This window comes from Bos javanicus, chromosome 5 (genome assembly GCF_032452875.1).
Source record: "Bos javanicus breed banteng chromosome 5, ARS-OSU_banteng_1.0, whole genome shotgun sequence".
Classification (NCBI taxonomy): Eukaryota; Metazoa; Chordata; class Mammalia; order Artiodactyla; family Bovidae; genus Bos; species Bos javanicus.
The window spans coordinates 49,601,143-49,628,237 of NC_083872.1; the positions used below are offsets into that span (position 1 = coordinate 49,601,143).

Below are 27,095 nucleotides of genomic sequence, written 5' to 3' on the forward strand. Positions count from 1 at the left end.
AACACTTGGAACTCACCCAAGATACCCTTTAAATTTTCTTTCTGATCTGAGAGGAAAACAAACACGCAGCAATATACAGCTAGCCTCTTGAGGGCCTTGGTCTCCCACTCCTTGAAACAAATTTCCAAAGTCTGCTAATTACAGACTGCTCTCTAAATTACAATAAACCATGCAGAAATTCCCAACTTCTCTGGAGTTGCAAGAGACAATCATTATAATCACTGTAACTTCCACCCATGTGGTACAAGCATATTTTTTTAGCTGATAATGAGTACAACTGGGATGAAAATAAGAATGCTATAAATTCAAACAGCGTCTGCTAAATGTCCACAGTAAATGTGCGACAGACGTGAAACTATATTTTTAGGAATTTCACGGTAAACGATGTAAAAGGAGACACCGCCTATTTTCACAATCTGGGTCCCTCCCTCCCTCCCTCTAGCATCACCTTCCACTACTTGACTTCAAACTAGTCAGGCTTAATTCAACCTTAACCTTATGGTTTCTCCTCTCACTGTTCCCCAACCCCCAGCCCAAGCTCCGCACACTCCTCCCCTGACTTTGCACATGTGACAGAGGCACCCTAACTAACTTCCCCTACTCTCTTCACCACTTTTTCTTTTTTTTTTAACTATTTATTTTTCCTGTTCTTCTTAGTCTCTCTTGGTTCCCACCATGCAGCACCTTAGTCCCCCAAGCAGGGATGGAACTCACGCTCTCTGGGGTGGAAGCCCAGAGTCTTAAACACTGGACCGTCAGGGAAGTCACCACTTTCTTGAGGTGTGGGTTCTCACAGCAGACTGTCCAGTTTCTATTCCTGGTTCCTCTACTCACCAGTTACCAGTGAACCTCTCCATGCCTCTCATGTACAAAGAGAATGACCATGCCTACTTCACTGGGTTAGTGTGAGGATGAACTGAAGCAATCAAGGTAAAATGCACTGTAATTGGGCCATAAACATGAGCCACCATGGTTATCAATGGTCAGCAGCCACATGGTCTCTGAAAGGAAAACTTTCTGTACTCTGCTGTACTGCTCACAACACTGCACTTCTGACTCCCGCTACGTGGGGGTTTCTGCCTGAGTATCCCACACTAACTCAATTCTCGCATTGAGAATTCTGGGTAAGCAGATCCCCTGGCTACAGAGGTCATGCCCACACAGCTTCCTTCCCACTCTGGATGTCAATGTCAAGTCCAAGTTGTCACCTGTGCTCCTACCCAACCAGTTGTAAATCGAGGGTTTTCACAATCCCTTATTGGGATTTGATAATTTGCTAGAATGGCTCACACAACTCCCAAAAGCACTTTACTTACTATTCCCTGTTTATGACAAAGGACACAGCTCAGGAACAGGCAAGTGGAAAGAAAGGCATAGGACTGGGTACATGGGAAGAGGTTCAAACTGACCATGGCTCTCCATGGGTGCCATCCTCCCAGAACCTGTCCTTGTTGACCAGCCAGGGGGCTCTACAAACCCTTGCACATAAGTTTTTATGAAGGCTTTATTACATAGGCATGATTGATTAACTCACTGGCCACTGGTGATTGAACCCAATCTCCAGCCACTCTCCCTATCCTAAACCTCTAATCCCGTGCTTGGTTCCCCTGGCAACAAGCCCCTCAAACCTTAGGGGCTTCTCAGACTTCACCTCCTTAACAGAAACTCTAGTTAGTTGAAAGCAGCTTTGTTGTTGTTCAGTCTGATCTGTGACTCCATGGACTGCCGCACACCAGGCTCCCCTGTTCTTCACCATCTCCTGGAGCTTGCTCAAACTCATGTCCACTGAGTCGGTGATGCCATCCAACCATCTCATCCTCTGTTGTCCCCTCCTCCTCCTGCCCTCAATCTTTCCCAGAATCTGGGTCTCTTCGCCTCAAGTGGCCAAAGTATTGGAGCTTCAGAACTGATGAGTTTCAGCATCAGTTCTTCCAATGAATATTCAGGGTTGATTTCCTTTAGGATTGGCTGGTTTGATCCCCTTGCTTATTATTATTATGAATAATAAAAGACATTCCTTTCATTTTCATCACTCTTAACACTTAGGACATTCCAAGGGCTTTTAGAATTTTTGCACCAAATACATATTTCTTTTTACGTCACAAAATCACAACAGCTCTTTATGATTTTCCACTGGACTGTGCTGTTGAGGGAAGGAATACTGACTTATTCCTCTCTGAGTCCATCCTCAGAGCCAAGCATAGCTCTGAGTGTAAGGCAGGCACTCAATACATGTTTGTTGATACCATTAAAGCAGGCACATTCAACTCGCTTCTGAAGCATTAAGTCAAAAGGGAAGCAATAGAGATAATTCGACAGAGAGCAGCTGGGGTTGGGAAGAATAACCACTCACATCCTTCCACAAATTCTAGAACGCCCACCACACTGCTGGACATTCCAGAGATTTAAAGAACCTACTTCTGTGTAATTAACATTTCCACAGAACAGCAATATTACCGGCTTATACGTTTTCCAAAGGAAAGCAGGAAAACATAGATTTTCTGTGAGACCATCCCAAGGCAAGGCTCTACAAGTCAGTATTTAGCTAAACATAAATTGCAATCAGCCTATTTCCTGAAAAGAAGTATAAACCACTTTAGTTCTCTTTAAATCCATCCCTGGACATTGTGTTAGATCATCTCTCCACCGTTGCCAAACCCAGGGAATAAAATGCATTGATACCACACTTAACCCAGTATATTTCACCTTCAAAGACTTTTCAAAAATACAACCAGCTAGCTAGTCCCCATCAGTCTTCTAATGTCTGTCTCATCAAAAAGAAAAAACAAAAGGATTGAAGAAAAAGATTTTAACAGGAGAAGAAAAAACTATCAAGATAACAGCATTTCTAGTGAAACATTTCTTAACATCTTCTTGTCATGTTAATTTTGAGGTATTTGGGGGGGCAGGTCCACATTCCAGTCATCAAAGGCCTTATTCTAAGAAAGATAAAAATATACTGCGGTGGTCTGAGAAGTTTACATTTACAGCTCCACATCAAGATTTATTTTTCTCTTGTTCCTTCAAATAAATCTTAACCGGCTCTAACTCAAGGATGATGATTTCATGCTGCCAAGTCTTTGCCTCTTGCCTTGACCTCCCGCCTGAGCTCCAGAGCCCTGGTCCTGGTTGTCAGCTAGATGCTCCATAGATGTTTTGTAAATGTGCCTAAAACTGCACTGTCCCCCCTCCTCACTAGACCGGTGCTGTTTCGACAACAATGCTGTCATGCTCTCAGGCACTTTCCACACCTCCTTCTCCCTTTTCCTCCTCCCCTTCCTCTCCCTCCCGCACCTGATCAGGCAGGTGCCAATCTACTCACTCAACTTCTGGAATTCTCCTCTCTCCCACCACACCTGTCCTATTTCTAGCCCTAATGATGTTCACCCAGGCTATGACAATAGCCTACCAGGGCACGGCCCTGCCTCTCAACTCTGCCATAAACTGCTATTGGTCTCAAAGTCATAGACCATATTATTCCTCCCTAAATGGCACCTCCTTACCCAGAAAACAAAGTCCAAAGTCTTCAGTCTGGCAAGCAAACTAGTTCAGAGCCAGTCACCCTTCCTCTTTCAGGCGTGGCTCTCACCACACCGGCAGTTGCCACGCCCACACACCAGCCAGCTGTCCAGGTATACCAGCACTCCCTCTTCCTGCCTCTGAGGATTTCTGCCCATGCCTGCCCCCCATCTGTGCAAACCTCCCTCTTCCATCCAAATCCATCTGCCACCAACTCAAGTTCCTAGTCATCTCCTGTTGTATCTGTTGTATCATGTGCGTATTTCCAGACTTCACTGCCCCCGACCCCGTTCTCCAGGAAGCCGTCTTTCTAAGCAGTCCCTTCCACTTCCGGTCCAAATACAGTCCTTTCCACTGGGCAGACAGACATCCCCTACAACGATCCCCTCATCCTCACTGCTCGTGTATTCTTCCTACTGGCTCTGCTCCAGTCCTTCGTTGCTTTTCTGCAGTACTTGTCCTACTGACCAAGCTCTTGCTCTTTTTATTTTTTCTTTTTAAAGTCGTTCTTTTTTAAAATTTTAGTTGATATATAATATTACACAAATTAAAGGCATACAATATAGTGATTCACAATTTTTAAAAGTTATACTCCATATTTAAAGATATACTGGCTATTTCCATGTTGTACAATATATCCTTGTAGCTTAGAATCCGACACGACTGAGAGACTTCACTTTCACTTTTCACTTTCACACATTGGAGAAGGAAATGGCAACCCACTCCAGTGTTCTTGCCTGGAGAATCCCAGGGACGGGGAGCCTGGTGGGCTGCCGTCTATGGGGTCGCACAGAGTCGGACACGACTGAAGCGACTTAGCAGCAGCAGCAGCAGCAGCTTATTTTATGCCTGGTATTTTGTACTTCTTACTCTTCTACCCCTATACTGCCCTCTCCCCACTGGTAACAAGTAACCCGTTCTCTATATCTTGAGTCAGCTTCTTTTTTGTTATATTCACTAGTTTGTTATACTTTTAAGATTACTGATATAAGTGATTACATACAGTATTTGTCTTTCTCTGACTTACATCGCTTAGCATGATGTGCTCCAAGTCCATCCATGTTACTGCAAATGGCATTATTTCATTTATTTTGTATCTGAGTAGTATTTCATCTTATATATGTACCACTCTTCTTTCTCCATTCATCTGTTGATGGACGCTTAGGTTATTTCCACATCGTGGCTATTGAAAACAGTGCTGCTATGAACAGAGGGGTACATGTATCTTTTCAAATTACTCTTTTTATTTTTTCAGATATATATCCAGGAGTAGACTTTCTGGGTCATATGGTAGTTCTATTTTTAAGTTTTTGAGGAACCCCCACACTGTTCTCCACAGCAGCTACACCAATTTACATTCCCACCAACGATGTAGTAGGGTTCTCTTTTCCCCATATCCTCGCCAACATTTACTATTTTGTGTTCTTTTTGATGAGTCCTTCTGACAGGTGTGAGGTGATAGCTCACAGTGGTTTTGATCTGTATTTCCCTGATGATGAGCAATGCCAAGCTCCTGTTCTTGAGGCAGGACCCTACCTTGGCTCCCAGGACACCCACTCTCTCTGGGTTCTCTTCCCTCCCTTCCAGCCACTCCTTGATCCATTTCCATGAACACACTCTGCTTCGACTGCCCCTTAAACCCTGGAACCCTCCATCCTTCTGGCTGAAGACCCCATGAGCACGCTAAGGTGCTTCAGTTGTGTCTGACTCTTTGCAACCCCATGGACTGTAGCCCACTAGGCTCCTCTATCCATGGGATTCTCCAGGCAAGAATACTGGAGAGGGTTACCATTCCCTTTTCCAGGGGATCTTGCCAACCCAGGGATCAAAACAGGTCTCCTGCATTGCGGGCAGATTCTTTACTGTCTGAGGCACCAGGGAAGAATGGAGTCAATATATTATCTGAACTTACCCTTATCAGATCCCAAATCTGATCTTTCTGCTATATTCCCTTTCTTGGTCAGTGACAGCATCATCTTCCGGTCACCCAAGCCAGAAACTCACGAATTCCTCCCTGATTCCCTTCTGTCACTGCCCCAACACTTTCAACATGACCAAATCCTCCCAAATCAGCAGTATCTCTAACCCCTCCTCCACTTTATCACCACTCTCATCAACAGCCACTGGGGACTGGCTAGAACTGACTCCTGAGGCAGACACGACTGGATGTATCATGTTCTGACAGCCACAAAGAATGGTTTGGCGTTTCCAAGCAGCTTTTTCTTTTTTTCTTTTTATCTCTTTCTCGCAGCACCAGGTCTTAGTTGCGGCACGTACGATCTTTTAGTTGCAGCATGCGAGATTCTTAGATGCGACATGCGGGCTCTAGTTCCCTGACCAGGGATTGAACCTGGGCCCCCTGCACTGGGAGCATGAAGTCTTAGCCACTGGACCACCAAGGAAGTCCCTCCAAGTAGCTTGTGAACTTTGTATTTCCATCTTTTTTGAGATATATATTTTACATCTGGGGAAAATCTATTACTTTATAGTTCAGCCCACACTTTCCCTTTTGATCACTAAAACTGTTAAAAATCAGTGAGTGTCTAAATGAATGGAATGTCTTATGTAAACTCAGAGATACTTCAAATAATGCTTAATGACTGTAACATATAGGATCTGGAGACTCAGTGCCTTACTTGCCACAAGATGCTAACATTTTAGTTCACACAAACTATTCTGACACAATATTCATTTTTATGAGGCCAACATTTCAAATTAAAACAAACACAAAATGTGAGCAGTTAACTAAATCAATCATCTCTTCTGTTTATCACATCGCACATTTTCCAATCTGAAAATGCACCACAAAACTTTAGGGATACTATGGTATATTTAATGAAAAGAACAGCTGTTGCTAGAAAAATAATTTTCAATGATTTCCATGACTGAAAGCAAAGCTTGATGTAATTAGACATTACAATACTCCTTCTAGCTAAAATAGCCAAAAACCTCAGACTCCTCAGGTTAAAAAGACCATTCCACCTAGATTTACATTGTTCTAAATTATCAATAATCCCTCAAATATTTAAAAACCAATTTTAAGGAAATATCTTCCCCCTCAGGTTCTTGAAGAAACATCCCCTGAAGTATATATGAAATTAGAAACATATGAGAGCCAAGTTCTAAATAAACTGCCCAGATTAAAAATAATTCTCAGGAATTCCTGGCAGTCCAGTGGTTAGGACGCTGGTGCTCTCACTGCCCAGGGATTGGGTTCAATACCTGGTCAGGGAACTAAGATCCCACAAGCTGTGCAGCACAGCCACTAAAAAAAAATTCTCTGGAAAGACAATGTCTCATTAATGAACCAAGTTAATCATCACATTCATAAATCATTTGACATGGCCTCTATAGCAAAAATCCTCAGCCCCCAAGAATTTTCATTCTCGTCAAGACAGCCATATTTAAATACACATAAAGCAATCAGAGGACAAGAGATTCTAAGAAATGAGCCTTAAACTGGGTATTTCAGGATCAGTGAATGGAGAGGCTGGTTAAGGCATTCAACACACAGTGTGGGCAAGAGGACAGACGCCTCTAGAAGCCTGGCATTTGGCTATGCTGTATTAGACAATAGACTCTGAAATGTTTCGTAGTAGGATTTTACTTGCTAAAAGTAGTTTTCAAGGAACATTTACCAGGCAAGAGTACGTGCAATTGGAATAAAGGAGATATTAGAAACAAAAGAAAAAATTAAGTTTTCCAAAGGAAATGTATATACTGCCTCACTCCCAAATGCCACACCAACCCACAAGAATGCACCCTCAGTGAGCACAGCGGCTCCTGGCCTCACGTTCTCAGCAAGCGGAGGACTCTCAAACATTTATCCTGCCCTGTCTTTGAGGAATGTGGCACTGCTGGTGGGTTCTTTCCTAAGTAGCTCTTGACACTATATTTATAACTCCAGCAATACAGAAGTTCAGGACAATTAAGTGTTCCCTTCAGCTTGCATGACACCCATTCTTGTTGGCACTATATATGGATGAATTAAATACATCTCAAGAACTTCTCTGATTCTTTCCCAAGATGTTCACTCTTCAGAAAAAGAAATAATTCTACATATTCTACTCATTTCTCAAAAAGCAATGACTAATCAATACCCTTAAATTCAACCCCATCCAACCAGATAAGACTTCAGATAGCTGTTTCCAAACTAATTCATTTGGCATCTCAATACATTTCATGGAGTCCTTTTCAAGATTTATCTGTTACTTTCCCTCCAATAACTAATGCAGCTCTAGTATAAATTAACTATTTGTCCCAGAACTGGACAAGACCTTTGAGGAACAAACTGAAACTCAAAGTGGCTAAGTAATTCCCAAAGTTATCTTCGCTATTTAACAAAGAGCAAGCCTAAGAAATTTCCATGGATCTCTTGTGGCTCAGTCAGTTAAGAGTCTGCCTGCAATGCAGGAGACCTGAGTTTGACCCCTGGGTCAGAAAAGATTCCCTGGAGGAGGAAATGGCAACCCATTCCAGTATTCTTGCCTAGGAAATTCCATGGACAGGGGAGCATGGCAGGCTATGGTCCATGGGGTTGCAAGAGTCAGACATGACTTTGCAATTAAACCTACCTACCTAGGAGGTCTCTACCATCCCCAGTCCAAAATACTTTCCATTTCACCTAAAAGTCTCACTTTCACATGATACAGAATCTATTGTCATTGCTTACTATTACTACTCTTGAAACCAAAAGAAATCTATTCCACTATGTCACCCAACTTCTTTTTCTTGATTATAATTCTGATGGGAGTCTGATCAAACAACAACCAGATGGCCAATCAACAAAAATCAATGGCCCCCCTCTGTGCCCTGAGCCAAGCACCACATAACAATGAGGATACAGAGGTGAACAGGACAGAAGTGGTTCACCCTTGTAAAACGTGTTTTTGCTCAGTCAGTCAGTTGTGTCTGACTCTGCATCCCCGTGGACTACAGCACACTAGGCTTCCCTGTCCTTCACCATCTCCTGGAGTTTGCTCAAACCCATGTCCATTGAGTCGGTGATGCCATCCAACCATCTCATCCTCTATTGTCCCCTCTTCCTCCTGCCTTCAATCTTTTCCAGCATCAGAGTCATGAAGTTTACAGACAGGATAATCTGGGAGGCTTAAAACTAATGAAATTTACTTGGGTCCCTGATTCATCTGACAATGAACTAGAATGCCATTTTTTCCCAAAGTATCTGAGTGCTTCCTAAGTATCACAATCCATTCATAAGTAATTAAAACTTTCTTAGATGTAACTGTTCAAACACAAATCACCACTTTGCAGATATAGACACACATGAACGAGATGGAGGAATAAATTCATTTTTCAACAACTATTTGTCAAGTGTCACCTCTAATACCATGATAAGCTGAGAATATGTAATCAATTTATAAGAGACAAGATATATATTAAAAATAAAAACTTTTATAGTCTCTAAACACACCTGTGACGCTGTCATACTTACAATTATGTTACAATCTATAATCTAGGAATTATAACACACATTTTCTCATTTAACCCCTCTATGATAATTTGTTTTAAAGATTACCAAAATGATACTCAAGGAAGTTAAGGAACCTGCTGCAGCTCTCAGAACTGATAGATGACAGATCCAAAAGCAAGAGCCTAATGTAATTCTAGATTCCGAGATTTTCTATTGAACCAAACTGTCTCAATAAGTGTTAGTCACTCAGTCGTGTCCAGCTCTTTCCGACCCCATGGACTGTAGCCTGCCAGGTTCCTCTGTTCATGGCATTCTCCAGGCAAGAATACTGGAATGGGTAACTACTCCCTTCTCCAGGGGATCTTCCTGACCCAGGGACGGAACCCAGGTCTCCTGGATTGCAGGCAGATTTTTTTTTACCATCTGAGCCACCGGTCTGAATCAAAGCTCCTACACCAAACTGTTTTAAATCGATAATGCTAAACCAGTAGAAAAAACACTAGTTAATATTAGTGTATTAAACATGCACTCACATGCCAGATACTGTTGCAAGTCTTTTACATAAATTGATATTATTCATAAGAGTACTCCAGCAGGGACTTTCCTGGTAGTCCAGTGGCTAAGATCCTGTGCTCCCAATGCAGGGGGCCCAGGTTCGATCCTGAGTCAGGGAATGAGATTCCCACATGCCGCAACTAAGATCCGGTGCAGCCAAATAAATAATTTTTGTTTGTTTAAAAAAGTACTTCAGTAATACTACAGCTCAGTCAAATTAGAAGTTTTTAAAGCGATTAAAATTCTTCACAATGGTATTCAGAATTAATATAAAGCCAGTTTCAGACAACCAACTAATTATTGGTTGCCCTCAATCATCCCTCCTCCAAAGGGAGGGATGGTTGAGGGCAGAGAGGGAACAGCAAACCCCAACAGGCTCAAGTGGCCCAAAGAAGAGGTTCCCCACCGGACTCTAAAACTCATACCACTTTCAGAGAGCATAAGTGACCCCTGAAGAGTTAGCCAAATGGATCACATGACTCATCGAGTTTCTTTCATGCCTACATTTAAATTCTGCAAAAGCAAGCTTGTTTCCAAACTGCGGATGTGTTCAGCAACACAGAAATGCCTTAGAGAGGAGACAGACCCTCTGTGGGTAGGAGGCCAGCCACAGCGCACGGAACCAGGACTCTAACCACAGCTTCCCCCTGCAGCATATTACAAAGTTCATATGAATTACCTCATTCCGCCTGACCTTAGGAAAACCAGAAAGAAGACAGTGACTAAGTTCCTAACGCCGAGCACAAGGCGATTTAGAGCTTCTGGAGGCAGAAGGAAAGCCCCAGAAAGAAATGGAATCTGTCACCGGGTCAAGCCAGCAACCTCCAGCAAAACTGCAACTAAAACCTGTACTCTGAGGCAGATAAAACAGTGAGAACAGACGAAGATGAAAAGAAAAACGCTTTCGCACGTACGTTAACTTTTACACAAAGGCTTGGGCAAAAGAACCCCCACTCTCCTATGCCTGTTCTTTCTCTTTCCGATGGAATGGCTTGCTAAAGGAGGAAGAAGCGGGTGAAGACTTTGATGGGTGGCCTCAGGCTTGGTCAGGAGGAATCAGCCCTTTTACCAAAAAAGAAAGACACCACAGTGATACAGAAGGAGGAAAACAAAGAAGAAAAGAAAATTAAGCCTCTGGGAATGAATGGAGCGCCTTTCTGATCAATTACATTGAGATTCCCAATTTACTTTGGTCCATATAGCCAAAGAGAGACAACCTAATTTCCTGCTGTCTTTTATTCTTCAGCTAGATTATTAGGTTCACTTCAAACCTCTCAACTATTGTCAGTTCTCTATTCAACCTAGCATACGCAAAGTACATGATCATATATAGAACCTTCTACAAATAACAATGACTAATATTTGTTACTGCTTATTATGTGCCAGGCACGCACGTCATACACAGATGAAGAAACTGAGGCTTAAAGAGATGCAGTGACTTGCCCACAACAACACAGCTAGCACTGATTTAACTCCGGCTGCCTCACACAACTGCTTGCAAGTAGTCTAGAAGAACGCCATCCTTTTAGCCCATAACAAAATCCAGTCCCTTTTTTTAAAAACAGTAATAGCTTCACCTGAAAAGATCAAGATCCATTTTTTCTTCTTAAAAATATTGATTTATTCTTTAATTGAAGTACAGTTGATGTACAATATTCTGTAAGTTACGGGTGTATAATACAGTGATTCAAAATTTTTAAAGGTTATACTTCATTTGTAGTTATTATAAAATAGAAGCTATATTCCCTGTGCTGTACAGTATATCCTTGTAGCTTATTTTATATATAACAGTTTGTACTTCTCAACCCCCAATCCCTATCTTGCTTCTCCCTGCTGAGATCCATTGTAATTAAAACTGCACAGAACTATGTGCTGTGAGAATGGCTTTCAAGTTAATTTGCTGATACTGGTGCTAGATTTGCCTTTTTGAAAAATATTCATTCTACACAACCTACCTCCAGACCCTCTCCACCAAATGTCAGGTACAATTATGCTCTGGGTACAGTTCACAGAACAAATTCCCTCTAGCTGAGAGCCACAGGACAGCGAGGATCCAACCCCACAACTCAGCATGGCAGAACCATCACCCTCACACCAGCCAACTGGGCTGCGTGTCCCACACAGGTCATTAGGAAAAGCAAGAAAGGAATTCTCAAACTTCAGAAGGCTCTCAAAGGGCAGCACTTCCCCTCAAAGGAAAACTGGCAAGAAAAAGCAATCCACAAGCCCATTTAAACCAACAGAAACAGGCTTAAACAGACAAAAGTAATGTTATTGTTTCTTTAAGCCACCTACATAATATTTACATTTTCCCATAGCTGGGAAATCACTGACTACAGTCAAGTAACCCCTGAATTCACCTCTGCCATGCCATTAAACCTGGATCTGCTTAAGGCCTAAACCAATAAAACTTCTGTTTAACTTATCATCTCAAAGTTCCGCTGAAATTAAAGCCCAAATAAACCAAATGAATCTTAATTCCCTTGGAAAGCTCCTTTAACTGTAAAACATTATGGAATGTTAAACTTCATTTTAGAATCACTATTTTTTTTCTCCAATGCAGCGCACCTAGTTATGCTTTCTATTTAAAAAAAAAAAAGTTTGGTTTTTGTTTGTTTTGCTGTTGGAGAACTCTATCAGACACACATAAATTTCTATGATCTAACTGGAAAAATATAAAAAAATATTCTCGAAACAGGCATCTGTGGGAAGTTTTCAGCGTAAATTTGAGTTGTCTAAGAATATGAGGATTGAGAAGGGTTCATCATCTATTTAAAGTCAGAAATAACTCTACACAGCCTTTTAAAAGATTCACTTACTTAAAATATTCTGAAAGAAGGAAAAAAATGAGAGTGAAACAATCAGATTATAAAACATTAAGCAACAATTTTGGACACAGGTGAACCTTGAAGTGGACTATGGGGTCAGATTCCATCTAATCGCAATTTTTCAACCAAGGACAATATGCTTATAAGTAAATGGTATAAAAATCCTCTTTCGTAGGTGGGGTTTTTACTAGTTTGTCCCAAACTTTTTTCAGTTCCCAGTACACTTATAAGATAACTTCAGTTCCTCCAAATTCTACCATAGTGGTGGGAAAACTCATGGTAAACTCACTGAAATTCAAAGAAAACAGGACTCCTAGTCACCCTTTCTCACATGATTAGTAAAAGACACATCATCCAGCTCCCCGCCCTCTGTATCCTGCAGTGTATTCACAGGACGCTGATGCTGTCTTAGCAATGCTTTTCCCGTGCCGTAATTATAGGAGTAAAAAGTATTTTGCTCTGAGTTTCAGTGATGTCAGCCTGAAACACATTCTAATGTATTTCAAAAGGAGAGAATATGCAAACACCCTTTGGTACAAACAAAGTCAAAAATAACCTGAAGTTCAGCTGACCACAAAAATGGGGAAGAAGCATTTACCCTGCTAAATAGACATGAGACGCAAACAGCAAAGCTCTCCAGACTTCCACCTACCTAACAAATGGTCAAAGGCCATGAACACTGCTCACACCAAGAGGAAGATCCATGCAAAAGCACCAAAAAATATTAAATTCCCTGGGTTTTCATGCAGCACACTGGCTTCTTAGTTGTGGCACTCAGGTTTAGTTGCCCCATGGCATATGGGATCTTAGTCCCCTCACCATGGATCCAACCTGTGCCCCCCTGCAGGGCAAGCACAGAGGCCTAACCACTGAGCAACCAGGGAAGTCCCTACACTCACTATTAACCTAGGGAATGCAAATTAAATAACAAAGAGGTGACTTTGCAACGTTTTTCCTCTATCTTAATGACTGCATCCAGGGCAGCTGAGGGTGCAATGAAACTAGATTAAAAATAGTCTTAAACTGACAATAAATAACTACTCATAAAAATGGTTACACCCTCATGCCCAGTAAATTCTATTTTATATATCTATCCTAAAAAACATCCATAAATGGTAAAGGTTTCTTGCTCTTGTTCACTACAGTGTTATGTATAGTAGCAAAAATTAGAAACGTCCATGTTTTCCCTATTTCGGGAATGAGAGCCTATTCAATAAAATACAATACAGACATCAAAATGATAGCTGAAGTCACACAGCTATATCTCATAATTCTAAGTTTAAATAGCAGGAAATCTATCAGTACAACAAATTACAAACAGAATTACATGATTCAGCAGTGTCTCTTCTGGGTACATACCTGAAATAATACCAAAGTTTCTAAGCAATAATAATAATAAAAGCAAGGTCTCCAAGAGATATCACTGTACACTCCTGTTCACAACAGCAATATTCACAAGAGCCAAAAGGTGGAAGTAGCCAAATGTCCACTGACTGAGTAAATGGATAAACAAGATGAGGTATACATATACAATGGAATATTACTCAGACTTAAAGGAAGGAAATCTTGACACATGAATGAACCTTAAGGACATTCAGTTCAGTTCAGTCGCTCAGTCGTGTCGGACTCTTTGCAACCCCATAAATCGCGGCACGCCAGGCCTCCCTGTCCATCACCAACTCCCGGAGTTCACCCAGACTCACATCCATCGAGTCAGTGATGCCATCCAGCCATCTCATCCTCTGTCATCCCCTTCTCCTCCTGCCCCCAATCCCTCCCAGCATCAGAGTCTTTTCCAATGAGTCAACTCTTCGCATGAGGTGGCCAAAGTACTGGAATTTCAGCTTTAGCATCATTCCTTCCAAAGAAATCCCAGGGCTGATCTCCTTCAGAATGGACTGGTTGGATCTCCTTGCAGTCCAAGGGACTCTCAAGAGTCTTCTCCAACACCACAGTTCAAAAGCATCAATTCTTCGGCGCTCAGCCTTCTTCACAGTCCAACTCTCACATCCATACATGACCACAGGAAAAACCATAGCCTTGACTAGACGAAACTTTGTTGGCAAAGTAATGTCTCTGCTTTTGAATATGCTATCTAGGTTGGTCATAACTTTCCTTCCAAGGAGTAAGCGTCTTTTAATTTCATGGCTGCAGTCACCATCTGCAGTGATTCTGGAGCCCAAAAAAATAAAGTCTGACACTGTTTCCACTGTTTCCCCATCTATTTCCCATGAAGTGATGGGACCGGATGCCATGATCTTATGCTAAGTGAAATAAGCCAGTCACAAAAACACGAATAATGAGAGATATCAAACAGCCAAACAGAAACAAAAAGTAGGAGCTGGCGGGGAGGAGGAAAGGGGAACTGTATTGTAATTTAATGAGGACAGAGTTTCAATTCCCAAGAAAAAGTTCTGGCAATTGAATACACAACAGTGTAAATACACTTAACACTACTGAACACTGAAAAATGGTTTTGATGGCAAATGTTACCTGTATTAAACCACAATTTATGTTTTTTTCTTGGTGGGGCCGCACAGCTTGTGGGATCTTAGTTCTCTGACTAGGGATTGAACCGGGGCCCTCTGCACAAAGTTCTAACCACTGGACTGCCAGGGAACTCCCAAATCACAATTTTAAAAAATACCAGTACAGTAAGATTACATATGTGTAAAACAAAAAAGTGAAAAAGCCTAGAAAATAATTCTTCAAAATATTTATGTATTAATATCATCTGTGATGTGATTTTTATATCACTATTTTTAAAAATTTAGAAATACTGCTCTAGCTAACCCACAAAATCTTTAAAATCTTTCCAGTGCAAATGATGTACATATGAGAAATTACTCCTTTTTTCAGCATATATATAACAAACATGGAGCCAAAGTTTGAATTAAGATCTTGCTCTTTACCAGGGATAAGAATTGATCTAACTAAACTCCATGAGAGCAGGTTTCAATCTGTTTTGTTCACTGAATCCCCAGCAGCAGTCTAGCCCATTGTGAATATTCATAAACATTTGGGAAATGAATTTAGAAAGCTCCTTTCACAATCCACACACATACTTTGGCCAACTGGCATTAATTTCATGAAAACACTCTGCTGATTACATTCTAAATCTTTTAAATCCAAGATCTTCTGAATCTATTCTTCTGGCTTCCAATCTCCCACCTCACGCTTTTTCCTCCTCTAATTATCTCACTTCGTTTAGTATCTGGAAAAAGAACTGAGTGTTGCAATATATAATTAGCAAATTATCTTAGCTGATGGAATCATATGTAGCAGCGGTAGGCAATTACAGTCTATAAAATGCAGATTACTCTGGCTGTTTTAATACTCTATGAAAGACGAGCCCTTGCCTCTGCACACTGAAGGCACAGTTGCAGTTAGAATGCCACTAGGATGGTTTTATCCTTTCAGTTCATAAGTGAAAAAAAGGGAAGTCCTATATACACAAGTTTCACAACCTCAAAATGCTCATTTAGCTCATATGTGTGACCCAAGCTAAGCTAAGAAGAAACTATTCCAAACAGCAAAGGGCACATTTCCCTTCACAAAGAAAAATCTTCCCAGTGGGCTTGGCTGGTACCCAATCTGTCCACCTGCAGCCATCTAGAGAATAGAGGTTCATACCCTTGGCAAGAGTTCACAGCTCTGCTTTTGCAAACAGCACTGTCTAACAGAGGTATAACACAAGCCACTATCTTTATTATACATTGGCTGTGCTGGGCTTTCATTGCTGCACGTGGGCTTTCTGTAGCTGCTGTGCATGGGCTTCTCACTGCAGTGGCTTTTCCTGCTGCAGAGCCAGGCTCTAGAGCACACAGGCCAGTAGTTGCAGCACTCAGGCTTAGTAGCTGTGGTGCACGAGCTTAGCTGCTCCTCCACATGTGGAGTCTTCCCAGACCAGGGATCGAAACCATGTCCCCAAACCATGTCCCCTGCACTGGCAGGCGAATTCTTAACCACTGATTACCAGGGAAGTCAGTTATTTTAGGAAGTCATTAATTTTAAATTTTCCAATAGTCATGCTAAAAAATAAACATATAAAAGTTAATTTTATTTAACTCAATATACTCAGAGTATTATTTCAACATGTAACCCATAATAAAAACAAGTATTGTGATATATTTTCTCTTTCCTTTGTCTTGGAAATTCAGTACAGATTTCAGACTTAACAGCATCTCTCAAATCAGACTAGCCACATTTCAAGTATTCAACAGCCATACCTGACTAGTAACTACCCTATGCGGGCAACACACTTTTAGAATGATGGTCATTTTTGTGACACGTTTACATTCATTTCACATGTTAATTTTTTTATAGGCTCTGATATCTCTTTCTTGGTGTGTAACTGGGCCCTCTCCATTAAAAATGTGTGTATGTGTATGTATGTGTGTATATACAAGTAAGCAAAAACCATTTCAACTAGCCACTGACAGCCAAGCCAACACTAACTATAGGATGATTATATATTACAGTCTCCACAATTTTAGGACAGATGTCAACAGAGAAATGTGGCTTGTTTTACAGGGACACACATCTCAGCCAACATTTCTATCTAAATAGACGTAATAGCTCTACCAAACTTTGCACAACAGGGGTATTCCTGAATGTAAACAGTTCAAAAGTTTCCTTTTACCAAAGAAGCAAGCTCTTTTAAAAAAATGAAGAGATGCTTTATTTATTTAATAAGCTTTTTAAAAATTATTGCTAAATGAGGTTAGGGACATTGTTTTTTCATTGCTCTATTCCCAGAGCCCGATTTGGGTGGAGGTGGTCACATTTTTCTCCTTACAGTTCACCTTTTCAGAGAAGTCTTTCTGAATCACTGGATCTGAAGCAGCCCTCTGCTCTTTCCCTTCATAGCAAAAATAAACTCAATTGTTGCATAAATGAATGAATGATTGAAGCTTAAAATAAGGAAAAATAAAGTGAGCTAAACCAGCAGTAACGGTTACCACCAATATTACCCATTTTTAAATGACTACCCTCTATAAGATGCAGTGGAGGATTATGGTCTAGTTGTGAGAAGAGGGGAAACTGTGTACTTGTGTTTAAAAGAAAACTCACAGTACCTAGTACTGGGACTTTCTTGCAAAATGATGAGTAGGCTTTCACTTACTCAAGCACCTACCAAGTGCCAGGCATTTATTTTAGACCCTGGGTAAACACGCTAGTCTCTGTTCTAAACAAACTATAACAAGACATTACAACTTTTGCTATGAAGGGAAAGAGCAGAGTAGGGAAGGGTGTCTAGTTTGGATTGGTGGTTCAGGAAGACTTCTCTGAGAAGGTGGCATGTAAGTTGACAAGGGAAGAACTAAGAGAAGCAATTCCAGGCCCCGGTTCTGTGATGGGGACTAACTTGAATCCTGAAGGGAACTGAAGAGGCCTAATAAGACTAGACTCCTAGTTATAGACTCTTAATTAACGTTGTTGCATCAGGGACTTCACTGCTGGTCCAGTGGCTACGACTCTGCATTCCCAATGCAGGGAGTCTGGGTTTGATTCCTGGTGGAGGAACTAGATCCCACATGCCACAACTAAAGATCCCGTGTGCTGCAACTAAGATTGGGCAGAGCCAGTAAGTAAATAAATAAGTATTTTTTTAAAAAGTTGTTGCATCAGAGAGCAAGCAATGAGCTAGCTCTTCATATATAACATATATAATAATAGGCAATGCTTTGTGTGCTCAGTCACTCAGGTGTGTCTGACTCTTTGCGACCCCACGGACTGTAGGACTGTAGCCTGCCTGCTTAACCAGAATAATAGCCTCCTACAAGGCAACACGTATCAGCTCTTCAACGAGACAAGGACAAAAATGGGCCAAGTTAGTCAAGATGTATCTTTGCAAGCATTTACCTTATTATACCCTACACTGTCTCTCATCATCCATCCAAAGAGGGGCCCGGCTAGCCAATGACCCTGGGACAAATTAGAAGCGAAAAGCAAGCCTCAAGCTGGGGTCTTTATCAAAAGGCAGCAATTTCTGTGGAAAGCTAAGAGTAAACAAGAGTTGATGCTCTAGGCAAGGAGTCGGTACATGAGAAAGCATTCGGCCAGTCTCACTTTTTTGTCCCCAAAACGAATGTTTACAGTATGACATGCACTAACTGCCAAAGGAAATCTAAGAAGAATAACCACATTATTGGATGCGTTTAGCTTTCCTTTTTGTAAATGTTTTGTGTCACTGCTTTCCAAAGAATTCTATCTCTTGCATGTTAGCCATTAAAAGAAATGGGGTAGAGAGTGTATTGTTCATGCTTGCTGGTATATAAGACTGGTGACCAATTTTCTTCTGAAATTCAGTTAAAGGAATGTGTTTCTGTGAGTCCTGCTCACACAAACACAAAATTCCATTGGATTAACACTGTGTAAGAACAGAATATATCAGACACGGCGACGGGATGTGCAAATAACCATACACCGGGCAAAACAACTGCTGGGAATGTTTATATTCAGTAATACAGGGACTCTGTCAGTACAAAAAGTTTAAGCAAAAGACCTCTGATGTTGTAAATTAGCACTCTATCACCAAAACTTCTAATGGAAACACTGAATAAACTAGTGCAACTCATTACTGTTGGTTCTAGGTGTAAAGTGCAGAGCCAGAGAAACCCCAAAATATTTAAATTATAACAAGGAAAAGACCTATGGGTGAACTTAAGATCTGTTCCATGGAGTCTCACACGCTTGCCTTATTAACCCATTCTTCAGCAGAACTTCTTAAAAAGTGTGGAGGGTTCAGAAAACAATTTCAAGCTCCTAAATAAGACTTCTTTATCTTTTAAAAAAATTTTTATTAACTCCCTTGTATTATAATTATAGTTACTTCCTAATTATTCTACTTCTAAAGCAAACACAGCATCATTTCTTATGTACCCAAGGCTCAGGAAGAAAAGTGATCACCTTGGTTTAGAGAAGAAGCAGAATATGCTCTGACAGATTAATGATTTTAGTCCATTTCTACTCTTGGAAGCCTGAATACATAGAAAAGGAAAATTATGAGTTAACACACTGTTGACATTCTTGCTTCTGCACAAAGCATAACAGTACGTTCAAAAGGATGACTTATGAACACTGTAATGAAGATACATGAAAGTTAGGGTGTCAAAATGTTAAGAAACTCCTAAATTACAGATGCCCATTTTGCGAAAGTAAACTGGAATATTAAAATTATTTTTATAGCCAAGAAGCAGTGAAAACTGAGTCAGGGAAACTTGAGCTCTGCCTTTTCCCTACCTAAGTGTGCTGCTGCTGCTGCTGCTGCTAAGTCGCTCTTTAGCAAATCACTTAACGAGGCCCAACCTTTCATTAGGTTAATGCTGCAGAGGATTCTTGGGAGAATCATAAGACCAGGTACACTGAAAACCCATAAAGAGCCAACAATTATCAAACCAGGAAAACATCAATTCATTCAACTAATATTCACTGATGGAGGCCCTGGTGATACAGCAGTAAGCATGGCATTCAAACTCCTAGAAAAAGGCCACAATTGCTTTCCTTTGTACCTTTAAGACAAGTTTTTAAGCCTTTTCCTTTTTTTTTTTTCTTAAAGAGGGCACCGATATAAAATAAAAAAGAAAAAGTTGGGCTATGTTCCTTTGCCTGGCAAGAGAAGAAAGAAATTTCTCACCCTCTCTCCCCCTTTCTCACCATCCTGCATTTACCACAGACATCTTATTTTCCCTGGATATTTTCAAGAGTTCTAGAAACCACATTTTCCTGGCTTTTCCACCAGGTGGTATAGCACTTTTAAAAAATCACTATTATCCATAATAGATCCTTCTGGCAACACTTCTCTTCCCACCTCTTTAGAGAAAACATAAATTTCACTTCTAAACTATATGTCAGAGGTGCCTACCTAATTCTTACAATCACTGACATAAAAAAAAAAGATTTATCTAACATTGGGTAAAAGACATGTTCTGCATTAAGAGTGCTTTGCTTTAAATTTATGATAAGTTTGACTTCCTTAACTCATAAATCTTTTCAGGAATTTAACAGACTCACTCTTCAAATAAACCAAAATGCCCACAAAAATTCAGTTAGTACACCTTCTCAACTGGTAAATAAGTCCTCTAACTCAGAATCCAGTAAGTGTTATGTTAGAAGGGGAAATACACAGCAATAAAGTTTCAGAATATACTTTGAAGCTCTTTAAGCAAGATCTAGGACTTACTGTTCTGATTTTCAGCACAATCTTCAAAATATATACTGATGGTAGGACAATCCTAAATACTAAATAAGTATCATTAAATGAGTATGTTATATATAGTAGATGAGTATTACATAAGTTAATGAGTATAACATAGACATTCGAAGTGTACAAACCCAGAAAAAAAAACATTCTTACTTTTTAAAGCATTAAAACATTTTCATACAAGTTCAACCTGGATACCTTGGCCCTCATAAAGGAGCATCTCATGCCTGGAAAATTCAACACCAGCTAGTTTCCTGTAGCTACCAGTACCTCTGGGATAGACTTCAAATGAGCACAACGGTCTCTGACAGTCTCTACTCAAAGTGTCAAATGATGACAGTGACATAAGTGGAAAAAAACCAAAAAAGCACAAAGTAGAGAAGAGAAAGGAAGCAGAGCCCAAGAAAGAGAAAAGCAAAGTGAAAAAAAAAGGGAAGGAAATGCAATTCTTCAATGCACTGACTGGAGAGGCAGGCATTCCTGACTTCCAAACTTCACAGCAAACTCATGGCTAAAATACACTTCACTAAAAATAAGATTTCACTTGCTATGAACTGTTTGCCTCTGCCCCCTACCCCTCAATTCACATGATGAAACTCTCATGTGATAAGATTTGGAGGTGGGGCCTTTGGGAGGTAATCAGGTCTTTAGGGTGGCCCACAGGATGGGATGAGTGGCCTTATAAGAAGGTGAGAGGTAGCCCTTTTCCTGGAGTGAAGGCACTGCCAGATAGCTATCAGCTATCTACAGCCAGGAAGGGGCCCTCATCAGAATACAACATGCTGGGACTTCCCTGGTGGTCCAATGGTCAAGACTCCTGGCTCCCACTGCCTGGGGGCAAGTGTTTGACACCTGATTGGGGGGGGATCCCCTGCATACCCCTAAAGGCAAAAAAAAAAAAAAAAAGAACCCAACATGCTGGCACCCACATCTCAAGACATCTAGCCTCTAGAACTTTCAGAAATACGTAACTTTGTTGATGAAGTCACCTAGTATAGGTTATAGCAGCCTCAGGTTAAAGTGACTAAGCCTTAGAAACAACTGACTCGGAACTTCACTTGGGATCATCAGCTACTGAGTAAGGGCACCTGACTCTTGCCCTTCCCTACCCTTCGCCCCTTCTTCAGGTTTGGGAAGTTAAGAGGTTCAAAAGACTAAAACTTCCGAATCTTAAAAAGAAATTTGACCTCCTAAAGTGGTTAAGTAAACTTAAAAGGTCTGGCAAGGAAATCCTGACACATTACTCCGTCCTCACTCCTCCCATAAGTCATCATCCGGCCCTGATTTTCCTTGCCTCTAGTCTCCAGAAAGAAGTCTGATGGCAATGTTGGGCGCGCGCCTGCTGTTTTTTAAGAGCAATCAATTTGTTCCATTCCAGCCTTCTCTAATCGGATACCAGCACGTCTGCATTGGCAGGACTTCCCTGCTGAGGCTCCCAGGGCCAGGAGGCCGCGGGGTTCAAGCACCGGACTCAGACATCAGCCCAAGCGTCCCCTTTCGGGGGAGCCTCCCTGAAACACACAATCATGGTCGGCGAAACCAACCCAAGTTCCCTTCCAATCTTTTCCCAAGTCATGCTTTCCACTGTACGCTTCCTCCAAAAAAGGAAGAAACCGACCCAAGGCTCAGCTCTCGCCGGCTGCTCCTACCTAGTACCGGAACTTGTTTACAAAACATTAGAGGCACCTATAAACGTGACTTTACTGGAAACGCACCACCGTGACTCCTGCCACCCAGATTTAATGTGCGCCTGCTCTGGCGAGGCCCCGTGTTTCCCTCAGCGCCCCCAACCCCGCCACGAGAGGCGCTCGGACCGAGAAGGTAGGGGAGGCTGGGTCCCCACGTCCACTCCTGGCCGTTACCCTGCCCCCAAAACCCTCCGGGGGCCACGAGCCAATGAACGGACTAATAGAGGGGGCCGCCATGAGGACTGCGAGGGGGCGAAAGGCGTCCCCGGGCACAGGGGAAACGTGGGGAGTGGCCTGGGGACGACTCCTGGCTCTCAGAACTGCTCCCCAGCCGCCGGCCGCCCAAGGCGGAGTCTCAGAGGCCATCTGGCGCGGCAGGCGGGAGCGGGCCCTCCGCCTCCCCGCCCTTCCTCCGCTTTCCTCCCCGGTGCGCCCAGCGCAAGCCCGTAAGCCCGCAGGCACCAGCTCGAGGCACTACTCCGGGAACCGAAAAGACAGAAGCCCCTTCTCGACGGCCTCCTCCTCCTTCCTCGCGAGCATCCCTCGTGCACCCCGCGGAGACACGTGGAGTTGGGGTCCTGCCGCCCCGGGATTTCCCGGGAGCGACTGGGCGCCGGCTACTGCGCCTACCCGGCACACCACTCACTTGCTGGCCGGTGCGGAGCTTGCCCTGGGGCGCTCTCCTGAAGAAGGAGGTCCTGGCGGTGAAGAAGAAGTCCTCGGAGTCCTCCTCCAGGCTGCTGTAGCCGCTGCTCATGCTGCTGGTCCCGTCGCGCGCGGGCCGCCTCCCCGGGGCGCTGGCGGCCAGGCAGGGGGTGCAGCGCCCGCCCGCCCCGCGAGGTTCCCGGCGCGCGGCCCCAAGCCGCCGGCGGGCCGTCCTGCTGCAGCTGCGGCCGCCGCTCAATCCGTCCCGGCCCCTCCCGCCGCCTCCCGGCTTCCCGGCCCGGCTCCTGGCGCGGCTAGGGCCCCAGAAACGCCCAGCGACCCCGCCCCCTGGACCGCGACCCCGCCCCGGCCCCGCCCCGCGCTCCGCGGGCCCCGCCCCGAGAGGCCTGGGACGCGCTCCAGGCGGTCTCGTCACTCCCGGCGCAGGTGGGAGTGGGGGCGATGTAGCTGGGCTGTTCTACGAGCGCTGCTCTTCCCGAGCAGTATTTGGGGAGCCCCCCGGATCCCTGCTTAGATGGCTGCGTCTGTGCTTCGGGTCGCTACTCCAGCCTCCCGGAAACTGCCAATTCCTCGGAGATCAGTCCCCCCGCCCGGCTAGCTCGGGTTTGGGGGAGGGCCCAAGCAAAGCCGGAAATTTTCTCCGCCGTCTCCGCACTGCTCGCCCCCTCCCGGGGTCCGGTGGGTGAAGATTGCAGGGCGGAGGGGACCCCCCCACCCCACCCCCGAGACCCTCCGCAGTTCTGCAGTCTTTTCGCCCCGAAGAGAACTCTGGCAACCCGGCCCTCCAAGGAGGGTTAAAAGTTAGCTGAGAAGCGTGAGGAAGTAACGACTGGGTAGAGTTTATTTAAATAAAAACATCCTTTCCGGAAATTCAGTTGAGCTTTGGTCTTTCTCTCTCGCCCTTCTTTCTAGTGAGGATTCATTCCGAAATAAGGACGGCCAAGGTCATTATGATCTTTGAGGCCATTTGGCGCGTTGAAGGGTGAACTAGTTCTGCGGTTCAGTGCTTATTAATTAAACGTGCTTTTTAAATCTCCCCTTTCAAAATCTGCTTTACCTACAAGGCACGGTTTCAATCTTGGGGTGAAGGGTTCAGAGAACTCTATTCATCCTCCTCAAAAAACAAACAAGTTCCGTATTTTCTGAATCCTTCCAGTCAGCTAATCCTCTTTTAAAATGCAAAATTTTTCTCCAGGCCACCTGTGGGTGATACTCATTTACATCTTGGTGTTATTAAATTGATTTAAACCATACTAATTCCCTTGCAGAGATCCTGACTGAAAGGTGTTTTTGAAGTTTCAGTTCTGCTGTGGTAAGCCGGCTTTAGGAGAGGTTACATTAGGAGGGGAAGAGAGGGTTAGAAAACAAAATTTTCAGCCATTATAGCTAAACTTTCTTGCATTATCTCCTTTAGTCCTGAAAACAACTGCATAAGGTAGTTAGCAGGCTTCCCTGGTGGCTCATACAGTAAACAATCTCCTGCAATGCAGGAGACCTGGGGTTGGGATCCCTAGGTGGGAGAGAATGGCACCCCCTCCAGTATTCTTGCCTGGAGACCTCCATGGACAAGAGGACCCTGGGGGGCTACAATCTGTGGGGGTCACAAAGAATCGGACAGGACTGAGCAACTTCAAGGTAGTTAGTACTATTTTACATGAAAATTTAAAGGAACAAGGGCTATTAATTCTCTGTAACAGTCCATGCAATACTCCTATTTTGGGTGTAAAAAACAAATGATAATTGGAGACTTGTTTTAAAATTCCTGAATGAGCCAATTATTTTTCAGTCTTTGATTTGAAGGATACTTTCTAGAGTTAGCTTCCCTTGTGGCTCAGCAGATAAATCTGCCTGCAGTGTGGGAGACCTGGATTTGATCCCTGGGTTGGGAAGATCCCCTGGAGAAGGGAAAAGCTACTCACTCCAGTATTCTGGCCTGAAGAAATCCATGGACTGTACAGTCCATGGGGTAGCAAAGAGTTGGACGTGACTGAGCGACTTCCACTTCACTGCATCTAGAGCAACTGAGGCTTAAAGAGAGGAGGGGAGCTACTTTAAGGACTGGGGCCCTTGTGATCTGAAGAGCTTCAGATGCCCTTCTAGGTTCTCTCCTTGGTCAGTGGTCAGCCATGTGGAATAGTTGGGAGGGAGAACTGGCCCAGAGATGACAAGAAGGATAGAATTGGTTTCAGTCATTCTCTCCTCAGACAGAAAGAAGGCTTGCATGCCTTCAGGCTTACTCACATCCAGTTTGCAAAGTTGTCTATTAACCCAAGGGATTGTCGGCCACCCTAGGCAGCAGGGCTTGGAATTACAGCCAGTACACTTTAAAGATCTTGCAACACTGAAGCCTTTCCAGCCTCACAGCCACTGAATAATTAGAAACCAGATATTCTGTTATTTCACCCAATCTAAGCTGATCCCTGTGTGAAAATGTTAGTCACTCAGTCATGTTCCACTCTTTTGTGACCCCATGGACTGTCGTCCACCAGGCTCCTGTCTATGGAATTCTCTAGGCCAGAATACTGCAGTGGGTAGCCTTTCCCTTCTCCAGGGGATCTTCCCAACCCCAGGATCAAACCCAGGTCTCCTGCATTGCAGGCAGATTTTTCACCATCTGAGCCATAGGGAAGCCCAACCCCTATGTGTGCCATGCACATAAACTGATGTAAGGAAATCAGATGATATACTTACTTTATGATAGACTTTTGTCATTTGCTTTCCATTGTTTCATTAACACAATCCTTATTAATTGTGCTTCCCTGGTGGGATCAGATCAGATCAGATCAGATCAGTGGCTCAGTCATGTCCAACTCTTTGCAACCCCATGAATCGCAGCACGCCAGGCCTCCCTGTCCAACACCAACTCCCAGAGTTCACCCAGACTCACATCCATCGAGTCAGTGATGCCATCCAGCCATCTCATCCTCTGTCGTCCCCTTCTCCTCCTGCCCCCAACCCCTCCCAGCATCAGAGTCTTTTCCAATGAGTCAACTCTTCACATGAGGTGGCCAAAGTACTGGAGTTTCAGCTTTAGCATCATTCCTTCCAAAGAAATCCCAGGGCTGATCTCCTTTAGAATGGACTGGTTGGATCTCCTTGCAGTCCAAGGGACTCTCAAGAGTCTTCTCCAACACCACAGTTCAAAAGCATCAATTCTTTGGCGCTCAGCCTTCTTCACAGTCCAACTCTCACATCCATACATGACCACAGGAAAATCCATAGCCTTGACTAGACGGACCTTTGTTGGCAAAGTGATGTCTCTGCTTTTCAACCCAGAGATGACAAGAAGGATAGAATTGGTTTCAGTCATTCTCTCCTCAGACAGAAAGAAGGCTTGCACGCCTTCAGGCTTACTCACATCCAGTTTGCAAAGTTGTCTGTTAACTCAAGGGATTCTCGGCCACCCTAGGCAGCAGGCCTTGGAATTACAGCCAGTACACTTTATTTTTTTTTTTTTAGTACACTTTAAAGATCTTGCAACACTGAAGCCTTTCCAGCCTCACAGCCACTGAATAGGTTGGTCATAATTTTTCTAGCCATCTAGGTCATAACCTACCCATCTAGGTTGGTCATAACTTTTCTTCCAAGGAGTAAGCATCTTTTAATTTCATGGCTGCAGTCACCATCTGCAGTGATGATACTTCAATTTAAATACTTAAATACTCCAATTTAAGAGTCGTGTGTACGTTAAAGGATTTATATAACATAACTTGTTTGATTGTAAATGGAAAGAAGGAAATAACCCCACCCAGAACAAATTGTTTTGCACAATTCCTGAATACTCTGAAGAAAGATATTAAAAGAAAAAATACATTAAAGTGCTTTGTGAGCCACCATACCATAAATAGGATATTTTCCTGGTATTGTTTTTAAGTTCCAAAGGACAGAATTAATTTTTATATTTGTCAGCGCATCATCAGAATTGGGTGTAACAAAAAGGCATAATTGAAGTAGAAGCACTGCTTTAAACAACAAAAAGCAATAAGTAAATAAAAGAAAAATTGGTATTCTGTTTCCTAAATCAGCATAGTAGTCACATATCCATATTTTTCTGATAGTATTTTTTTAAAACACTTGGGCAAACTTTAGTACCCTTTTTTTTTTTTTGGCCACGCCATGTGGCTTGTGGGATCTTAGTTCCCGACCAAGAATTGAACCTCTGCAATGAGAGTGCAGAGCCCTAACCACTGGACTGCCAG

At 43.0% G+C, this 27,095-nt stretch overlaps 1 protein-coding gene across 1 annotated transcript in view; it reads right to left on the reverse strand.

The window, feature by feature from the left end:
* Positions 1–23,201, reverse strand: part of RASSF3 (Ras association domain family member 3) — a 75,698-nt gene extending 52,497 nt beyond the window's left edge. Inside the window, exon 1 of the mRNA XM_061416604.1 lies at positions 22,877–23,201. Within this exon, the coding sequence (XP_061272588.1) occupies positions 22,877–22,987 (111 nt within the window). The 5' untranslated portion in view covers positions 22,988–23,201. The remainder of the gene's footprint in view (positions 1–22,876) is intronic.
* Positions 23,202–27,095: the final 3,894 nt, after the last annotated feature.